Raw genomic sequence first — 10,831 nt, 5'->3', positions numbered from 1 at the left:
CAAACTTAGGGAGGAGGCTTCTGCTGTTAACATGCATGAAACCAAGGCTTTTACGGTTACAGAAGTAAAAAAATGAGAGCGCCTGGGGAATAGGTGTGGTGCTGGACACTACAGGGCCTGGGTTAACCTCTACATCACCAGAGGAGGTGTAGGATAAGGGTACGGCTAAAGGCTGTAAGAGCTGGTCGTCTAGTGCGTTGGGAACAGAGAATAAAAGGAGCAGATTTCTGGGCGTGGTAGAATAGATTCAGGGCATAAAGTACAGACAAGGGTATGGTAGGATGTGAGTACAGTGGAGATAAACCTAGGCATTGAGTGACGATGAGAGCGGTTGTGTCTTTGGAGGCACCAGTTAATTAGGCCAGGTGAGGTCTCCTCATGTGTGGGGGGTGGGACAAAAGAGCTATCTAAGGCAAGTTGGGCGGGGCTGGGGGCTCAAAAGTGAAATAAAACAATAACTAACCTAAACAGCAGTAGACAAGGCATATTGACGTTAGTGAGAGGCATGTGTAGCCGAGTGATCATAGGGTCCAATGAGCAGCAATTAAGTGAGTCAGGGAGCCGTTCGGTAGTCGCTACTACGCTAGGCGCTAATACGCTAGGCGAGCTGGAGACACAACGATTCAGAAAGCTAGCGGGCCGGGGCTAGCAGATGGGTCTTCGGCAACGTTGCAACGGAAAAGCCTGTTGAAACCTCCTCGGGCGATCATGTCGGCAGACCAGTCATGATAGATCACAGGGGCTCCGTGTCGGCAATAAAGGGTCCAGGCCAGTTGGCAAAAGAGGTATTGTAGGCCAAGAATTAGCTGGTAGACCTCTTCGGCTAGCCGGGAGATGGGCCTAGCTCGAGGCTAACTGGTGCTTGCTTTGGGACAGAGGTGTTCACCAGCAGTAGCCACTGAGGTGATGGAAGACAGTGTGCCGATGCCAACATTGCGAACAGAGTGCCCCTTGGTGGCGGTGGGGTTATGGTATGGGCAAGCATAAGCTACGGACAACGAACACAATTGCATTTCATCAATGGTAATTTCAATGCCCAGATATACCGTGACGAGATCCTGAGGCCCATTGTCATGCCATTCATCTGTCGCCATCAGCTCGTTTCAGCATGATCATGTACAGCCGTTGTCGCAAGGATCTGTACACTATTCCTGGAAGCTGGCAGTGGTGGAAAAGGTACTCAATTGTCTTACTTGAGTAAAAGTAAAGATGCCTTAATAGAAAATGACTCAAGTAAAAGTGAAAGTCACCCAGTAAAATACTACTTGAGTAAAAATCTAAAAGTATTTGGTTTTAAATATACTTAAGTATCAAAAGTAAATGGAATTGCTAAAATGTACTTAAGTATCAAAAGTAAAAGTATAATCCATTTCAAATTCCTTATATTAAGCAAACCAGACGGAATAATTGTATTTATTTTTTATTAATTAGCGGATAGCCAGGGGCACACTTCAACACTCAAGACATAATTTACAAACATTTGTGTTTAGTGAGTCCGCCTGATCAGCGGCAGTAGGGATGACCAAGGATGTTCTCTTGATAAGTGTGTGAATCAGACCATTTTCCTGTCAAAATGTAACGAGTACTTTTGGGTGTCAGGGAAAATATATGGAGAAAAAGTACATTATTTTCTTTAGGAATGTAGTAAAAGTTAAAAATAAATAAATAGTAATGTACAGATACACCAAAAAAACGACTTAAGTAGTACTTTAAAGTATTTTTACTTAGGTACTTTACATCACTGGAAGCTGGAAATGTCCTAGTTCTTCCATGGCCTGCATACTACCCAGACATGTCACCCATTGCGCATGTTTGGAATGCTATGGATCGACGTATACGACAGTGTGTTCCAGTTCCTGCCAATATCCAGAAACTTCGCACAGCCATTGAAGAGGGGGACAACATTCCACAGGCCACAATCAACAGCCTGTTCAACTCTATGCAAAGGAGATGTGTCACGTTGCATGAGGCAAATGGTGGTCACACCAGATACAAACTGGTTCTCTGATCTACGCACCTTTCCTTTTGTTTTTTTTAAGGTATCTGCGACCAACAGATGCATATTTGTATTCCCAGTCGTGAAATCCATAGATTAGGGCCTAAAGAATTTATATATATATTGACTGATTTCCTTATATGAACTTTAACTCAGTAAAAAAATGGAAATTGTTGCATTTATATTTTGGTTCAGTGTAAGTATTTTTTTGTTGTAGTAGGGACAGTATCATTAGTAATCTAAAAAGATGATACTATTAGCTATTGGGAAAACGTTAAAATATTTGTTTTAATGATTAGCTCACATAATCTAATTTTAAAGTATGCATTAATGTGTCTGTAATATAATAAATGTGGCAAAAACGAATGTAGACATTAATGCATTTCTATAGCTTCCACTAAAAAGAAATGTACAATGGTAGGGAGAGTGCCAAGATGGAGGCGCTGTGGCTTCATCATTGGTTATAGCTGGCAGCTGCAAAAGATCACAACAATGAGAAGACCAAAACAAAATCAATTAACTTTGAATAATAGCAACATTGAGTAATATCAACAAACATTTTACAAGAGACAGAAAAGCACCACAGAAGTACACAAAATACAAACAATAACTATATTGCATAATACAAGTCAATTTCTCAAATAACACACTGCAGTGAAATGTTCAACTATTCGATACAATTACAGCGATTTGAGTGGATAGTGACTAATATTGTGGCAGTGAAATAATATAAAATGTATGTTTGTCTGCAGCTTAGTTAGTTTGTTGTAATCATGTATTTTAGTATGGTCATTTAGCAGACTAATTTATCCAAAGCAACTTGCAGTTAACACAGTCAGTGTAGTATGTGTCCCACGCAATTCAAACACACAACCCTGGTATTGCCAGCACCCTGATCCAAGTTCAACCAACTGATCCATCTGAGCTACCAGGTCACCAGGCACAGGACATCTCGGAGGCAGCGTCGCTGTTGCGTCGTGTGCGGATAGGGGACCAGCCATACTCAGACTGGGCATCATCAGCCAGACTGTGGAGCCGGCCCCAGCGTGGAGCATGCCTGGAGCCCTGCTTCCCTCCCCAGGTACGAGGCTTCGGGTTCATCTGCACAGAAAAGCCATGCTATTATAGAAAACCATGCACCTCTTCTTAACACAGACAGAAGCAGTTGTCAGTTAAACTGTCCCTTTACCATGTCTCCTGTCTCTCACCTGAACGAAGACGGATGTGTTCATCTGAAGGGTCTCCACTCGCTCTGACAGCTGACCTAGCCAGTCCAGATGGTCAGCAATAGATTGGTTCAGATCACCATTGATCTGCAATGGTGTAGAAACAGATACAGTCATAGTTCAGTATAAATCCCACTCTGAGCTCAATGGGGCTTCCATGGACAGGTACGGTGCATTCGGAAAGTATTCAGACCATTTGACTTTTGCCACATTTTGTTACATTACAGCCTTATTCTCAAATCATTAATCTACACACAATACCCCATAACGACAAAGCAAAAACAGGTTTAGAATTTTTTGCAAGTTTATTACAAATAAAAAAGTTAAATATCACATTTACATTAGTATTCAGATCCTTTACACAGTATTTTGTTGAAGCACTTTTGGCAGCGATTACAGCCTTGAGTCTTCTTGGGTATGACGCTACAAGCTTGGCACACCTGTATTTGGGGAGTTTCTCCCATTCTTCTCTGCACATCCTCTCAAACTGTCAGGTTGGATGGGGAGCGTCGCTGCACAGCTATTTTCAGGTCTCTTCAGAGATGTTTGATCGGGTTCAAGTCCGGGCTCTGGCTGGGCCACTCAAGGACATTCAGAGTCTTGTCCCGAAGCCACTCCTGCGTTGTCTTGGCTGTGTGCTTACGGTTGCTGTCCAGTTGGAAGGTGAACCTTTGCCCCAGTCTGAGGTCCAGGTTTTCATCAAAGATCTCTCTGTACTTTGCTCCGTTTATCTTTCCCTCAACCTGACTAGTCTCCCAGTCCATGCCGTTGAAAAACATTCCCACAGCATGATACTGCCACCACCATGCTTCACCATAGGGATGGTGCCAGGTTTCCTCCAGACGTGATGCTTTGCATTCAGGCCAAGAGTTCAATGTTGGTATCATCAGACAATAGAATCTTGTTTCTCATGGTCTGAGAGTCTTTCGGTGTCTTTTGGCAAACTTCCAAGTTTGCCAAAAGCTGTCATGTGCCTTTTTACTGAGGAGTGGCTACCCTCTGGCCATTACCATAAAGGTCTGATTGGTGGAGTGCTGCACAGAAGGTTATCCCATCTCCACAGAGGAACTCTGGAAGTCTGACCATCTGGTTCTTGGTAACCTCCCTGACTTCTTTCATTTAAGAATGGAGGCCATTGTGTTCTTGGGGACCTTCAATGCTGCAGAAATGTTTTTGTACACTTCTCCAGATATATTCCTCGACACAATCCTGCCTCGGAGCTCTACAGACAATTCCTTCGACCTCATGGCTTGGTTTTGGCTCTGACATGCACTGTCAACCGTGGGACCTTATATAGACTGGTGTGTGCCTTTCCAAATCATGTCCAATCAATTTAATTTACCACAGGTGGACTTCAATCAAGTTCTAGAAACATCTCAAGGATGATCAATGGAAACAGGGTGCACCTGAGCTCAGTTTTGAGTCTCATAGCAAAGGGTCTGAATACTTACGTAAATAAGGTATGTTTTTTATTTCTAAAACCTGTTTTCGCTTTATCATTATGGGGTATTTTGTGTAGGTTGAAAATTATTTAATCCATTTTAGATTAAGGCTGTAACGTAACAAAATGTGGAAAAATTCAAGGGGTCTGAATACTTCCTGAATGCACTGTATGTAGTGGATCAGTATTCAGATCAGAAAAAGGGGGAAATAGGCCTATAGGCTATAGTAGTTGAGTGAGAGAATAAACAGTGCAAACAAACCCCAGAAAGGTTGTCTTTGAGCTCAGCAGCAGAGAGGCGGACGTGCTCTAGTTTATCAATCTGCTCCTTCAGACGGTCTTCAAGCTCCTGCATCATCATCAGACCCTCGTCTGGCCTGACTGCTCTACCTGACATCCTGAGACAAAGCACAACAAAATATAATGAAGACACGTATCAAATTCCATCATAATGAGTGTTGACTCCCTGGACCCTACAAATGTACTACTGCCTCTGCCAAGTGGTCTGGGGCCTCATTTATAAACCGTGCATACACGTACAGTGCCTTCAGAAAGATTCATACCCCTTGACTTATTCCACATTTTGTTGTGTTACAGCCTGAATTCAAATATATATATATATATATATATATATATATATATATATATATATATATATACACACACACACACATTTATTGACAATTAAATACATAAATCTCTCATTTACATAAGTATTCACACCCTTGAGTCAATACTTTGTAAAAGCACATTTGGCATTAATGACAGCTGTGAGTCTTTCTGGGTAATAAGTCTCTAAGAGCTTTCCACACCTAGATTGTGAAACATTTGCCCATTCTTCAAGCTCTGTCAAATTGGTTGTTGATCATTGCTGGACAACCCTTTTCAGGTCATGCCTTAGATTTTCAAGCTGATTTAAGTCAAAATTGTAACTCGGCCTGGCCACTCAGGAACATTCACTATGCTCAAAATGGACTCCTGAGTGGTGCAGCGGTCTAAGGCACTACATCTCAGTGCTAGAGGTGTCATTACAGACACCCTGGTTTGATTCCAGGCTGTTTCACAACCAGCCGTGATTGGGAGTACCATAGGGCGGCGTACAATTGACCCAGCATCGGCTGGGTTTGGCCATCGTAGGCCGTCATTGTAAATAAGAATTTGTTCTTAACTGACTTGCCTAGTTAAATAAAAAAATGTAAAAAGTATTGGTAAGTAACTACAGTGTAGATTTGGATTTGTGCTGAAAGGGGAATTCATCTCCCAGTGCCTGTGCTTAGCTCCATTCTGTTTCTTTTTTATCCTGAAAAACTCCCCAGTGCTTAATGATTACAAGCATAAAATGTAATAACATAGATTTCTAAATTTATTTTGCAACGCTTGCGTCGTGTGGTCTGCCTATAAAGCAATTGACGAGGTTTTTGTATTGGGGCAACGAGACAGTGTCAAGATGAACATGAACTGCTATTTTGATTTGTGAGGCTTATTTAATACACGTTTTGTAATGGGTAGGTTTTTATGAGTGATATGTGTGATGCACGTGACTGAGAAAAAACACTTTATATCTCAGTTGTCCCCGTTGAAATTCGAGACAGTCTATGTATTAGGCTAGCATAGCATCTAACTCTCCATTGAATACAGGCGATTAACGCAACACCCCTCATCAATATTTTAAAAAGTATTCAAATAATGAGATGTATCTACAAATCCAAAGACAGGACAGGAGCTGGACAGCCCACCATTTCAAATCCATTGTTAGGACGGAGACAATACAAGTAAGTATCTAATCATTATATCCATATCTTTGCCCTGGTTGAACGCTGGGCGTTAACATTAGGAATTAGCATTAGCCACTCTAGCGTGGTGGTGGAAAATTGTATTTCATAAAGAAAGTATGCATATTTTCCCCGCCTTCTCGTCGTTACATCTAGTTAAGGAGGAAATCGACGCCTTTGCAGCTTGAATGTTTTATGTACGAACTCGTCCACGGGGAAAAGTGTGTATAGCCGGCTGCATGCATGCTCTTTGGACTGTACAATTAAATGACTCAATATCGCCATATGCCGGCCTTTTGGGGTACATTCTCCCTGGACGATAAAGGGCCGACTGCCACGTTCAAGTGTTCGAAATTCGCGAGTGTTTTAGAACATAGACACATTCCTGACATTCAACTTTATTCCCCATAAAATGTAAATACATTTACCCCATTTATAATGCAGTCCATCAGTACACTTTGTACAGGAAACGTAAAGTGACTGAGGTAGCTTACTTTGAGAGGTGCGTTGCACGACAAAAGTTTTCAAACGTAACTTGCCGACAAGACATCAGTTGACAACTTTCTAGACCACCTCATGTATCTACAACTTGACGTACACAAAGTTTGAGTTCAAATATTTACCTTCTACTTGATTTATTCCGCCAAGATGTCCTGTTTAGCGTGCAAGTGCTGAACAATTCTCTTCGGTGTAGAAAGCCCCCTTTGTCTGACAAAAATTCGTGGAATTCGACACTTATGACGTCAGGACATTCACTTGGCTTATTTTTCCGCAGGTGAAAACCACCACCACGTCGGTTATTTGATACGAAAGGCCTTGTACCAAGTATTGTTGCAGCCGCACAGGTTCAATACATTTTATTAGTAAAAAATATTCTAATACCTTTATCCAACTGACAGCCTTGAACACAAAACACATTCAAAAAGACAACGGTTTTGAAAAAGCACAACGGCTTTATTTCTCTCTCAAGCTCTTAATTAACAAGGAAAGGGCGAATATGATCACATATCAGGAAGGATAGACTGCTGGATCAGTTCGAGTGCACTGGTCCCCTGACAAATCAAATATGACTCTTAAAAGTACAAAAAAAATAAGCGTCATGGCGATATCTTGGTGTTGGTAGTGATAGAAGTCGAGCGCGGAAACCAAATGCCGTTTCTCATGTGTGTATAAGAGGTTTCAGTGTCCACCTTTTCCCTGTCCAAAAACTGACAGGGTCCTGTCACTGCAAAATGCAGGAAAGCCATCACAACGTCCAATAAGCCAATCCACAAGTTAAAGCAGTCCACCCTGTGAGAACATAAGTGACCTTTTAAACATTTATCATTTTATTAGTGATACAATATATAAATCAAACATGTTTGACTCCCACCCTCCCCGACTGACCACAACTCAGAATATAATGAACAGGTATGCATAATGTACAGACATCAGTGACAAAGATGAGTGAACATTTTGTAGTGTCATGGAGCATTATAATAAGCAGTAACATCTCTAAACCGTTATGACATTGGAATAGTAAATGACAAAAAAATGCAAACAGATCACATTTTTCAAACAAAAAATGAATGCTTTAATATTCCTTCTGAGAGCCCAAAGCAACTGCAACGTTCACAAAAAAAATGTTACACGAAGATAGTACATTAATTGATCAAGCATCTAATCCCCCCTCCGTTATCATCAAATTGTAACATAGAAATAGATATTTGGACCCTGATTGAGAGTTCTAGTTAGGCTGCGTTTATTACCCGGAGACCTTACATGGTGCTGAACGTTCACTAGGGAGGTATGCCTACTAATTTCTTCACTAACCTCCATCTTTCCATCGAGTTGTGTTTAAAAAAAATTAAATAAAATAAAACTATACAGAGAAGTGTTTATAATAGCTCTAGGAGAAAAAGCAAAAACACTCCAGGAGAGGGATATAAAATCACTTGACATGTATCAAATGTGATTCAGATTTCAACTCATTACAACCAAAAGGATAGCGATAGAAAGAATTTGAATCAGCTATTGGGACCGTACAGTAAGTCAACACTAAAGAATAACTCCACATTTTTTGCCAGCTTGGTTGATCAAAAACACACACTCTGCAGTGGCACATGTCCACTGACTTCAGAGCCTTTTGAAATGTTGTGACGGATCAGGCCCTGTGGTTAACCCATGTTCAGCACATCACATGCACACACTGCATCAAAGCCAGGGAAGCTTCAAATGAGGCAACATGATTTCTCTAAAATAGGAAATACATAAAGGCGAGAGTGACATAAAAGCAAAAAAACTGCCTTTTAAAAATAACGGAAACATTTTCTAACAATCTAAGCAGTTTTTTCACAGTTCACGAGCTGTGTGAAGTACCCTGGGAGGGTGACACACCCCAGGTCACGCCTTTCCACGTCTACACACAATGTCCTCAAATCTGGGTTTGAAGGATTTTTATTGAATAAAAGGAGTCCTTGAATAGAGCAAATAGGCGATGACGACTAAAAAAAAATATTAAAACTCCACAGTTATCAGCGAAAAATGACAAAGTTGGGGGGGGACAAAAAGGTGCCACTCTGCAATTCATTTTTTTAAACACTTATAGATTTGCTTTCTTGTGGTGACATGTCAAGTGTCTGCCTCATCTACAAGGCTACAGACCAAAAGAGTAAGTACAGTTTGGCAAAAAAGGGGTGAATTAGGACAGTGAACTACCTGCAGGAGCTGGCCATTTCCTTTTTCGGACTCTGATGGCGAGCAACACAGAAAACGTGAATTTCTATTTTTTGTTACCATTATTCTTCTCTCAAAAAGGACATTAACATTAATAAATAAAGAGGACCTTGAAGAGTCTGCTTAGAAGTGTGTCCCAAACTATTGTCTATGTATATATTTATATATATTTATATATCTCTATATGTGGTGTTTAATAATAATAATAATGTCCGGTTCTGAAAGTTGGTGTCAGGTTCTGGGAGTTGATACAGTATGCCTGCCCTTCAGTCTGGCGCCCGACCTGGGGTTTCGTGAGAGAAGGCTGAGAGGTGGGCCGAGGCAGGGGTTTGCGTCTTCCAGAAGCAGGCTTTGTGAAGGTTAAAAGGAGGTTTAAGGTCCGTTGCTATGCCTTGCCCTCTTCCACTTTGATGGCTCTGGTGCATGGTGCTGGTTTGCCCTGCCAGCCGGGAAGGGGCTCCTGGAGGTTGCTGGTCATCAGGCCCCCCGACAGTGCCTTCCCCTCATCCACCAGCTGGCGCCTATCCCGCAGGGCTTTACTCGAACACACACACAAGAAATGCAAGGTTAACATTTCATATGGTTTTCAAATGGGCAATAAAATACTGTTACAAGTAGGGCTGGGCAATATCAAATTCATTCAAATGAATGTTCACCAAAGGCCAGTACCACAAGTATACATTTTTTTATTATTTAGTTTTGATGAGTTTGTTCTCATGTCTTTTTGATGTGGTCTCCTTCACTCCTTCTGTGCTATGTACCTTTCCCAGTTCACACACACACACACACACTCCCACCCCCTGCCACTCACAACAAGGATGAAAGACCACTTCTCCCTCTGACAGTTTCAACTCTATTTGCATTTGAGGTTTGGTCCAACAGAATTAGTAATATGGACACCGAAACAGACATTTGACTGGAAAACGTACATTTTTTGTCTGAATTCTCAAAATTGCGCGCAGAGCAGACCCTACTAAAACGGGAGTATCAATTAACAATAATTCTGGAAAATTAAATGCTCAGTTTGTCATGCACGGCATTAAGATACTACGTACCGCTAGCAGCATTTTAGCCAGAGTGTTGTGCTAGCAGTCTAGTCTGTGTTTTATACATTTGCAATCTGCATAAAGAGGCATTTATACAAGGAATTGTCATCTCGTTCTCATTCTGAGAAATAAGCATCTTATCCAGGTAGACCACTTGATTTCAACATCTAAACAAAGTGGACAGGCTAGCATGCTGTTCAAACAGGTGGAAACAGACAGAAGGCTGTGTTCATAACAGTTCAACTGTTCTACCTTGATACCTAGCAAATAAATCCAAGTTCGCTAGACTTCAAATATAAAGATTAGCTGACCTCTCACGAACACGTGGGTTGAGAGATTGTGTTGATTTTCTATAATGCAATCACCTGATACAAGAAGCTGGTCATTATTAGTGGATGTGCATGGTTCTGTTAAAATTTCTAACAAAAATGGCATTTTCATAGACTGACATGACAGCCAGATGTGATTATTGCAAAAGGGCAGGTTAAACTATTTTTATAAAATAATGTAATTATTAGTGGGTCTTATGGTTGTGGACTGTTTATATTTAGCCTAGGTATACATTTTTACAAGCCCTGAAATCATTAGACTATTTGAAATGAAGTGTATTGACCTTTAGTTGTACAACAAAGCTT

At 41.1% G+C, this 10,831-nt stretch overlaps 1 protein-coding gene across 5 annotated transcripts in view; it reads right to left on the bottom strand.

Moving 5' to 3' along the window:
• Nucleotides 1-7,984: 7,984 nt before the first annotated feature.
• Nucleotides 7,985-10,831, bottom strand: part of LOC115204104 (protein PRRC2B) — a 41,928-nt gene continuing 39,081 nt past the window's right edge. For 4 of the 5 annotated variants that reach the window (XM_029769423.1, XM_029769427.1, XM_029769424.1 and 1 more), the window contains one exon: nucleotides 7,985-9,684. In XM_029769423.1, coding sequence (XP_029625283.1) covers nucleotides 9,628-9,684 — 57 coding nt within the window. In that variant the 3' untranslated portion in view covers nucleotides 7,985-9,627. The remainder of the gene's footprint in view (nucleotides 9,685-10,831) is intronic. The other variant, XM_029769425.1, reaches the window with a different exon arrangement.

The sequence above is a fragment of the Salmo trutta genome, chromosome 12 (genome assembly GCF_901001165.1).
Source record: "Salmo trutta chromosome 12, fSalTru1.1, whole genome shotgun sequence".
NCBI lineage: Eukaryota > Metazoa > Chordata > Actinopteri > Salmoniformes > Salmonidae > Salmo > Salmo trutta.
This window is presented reverse-complemented; position numbering and strand designations above follow the sequence as displayed.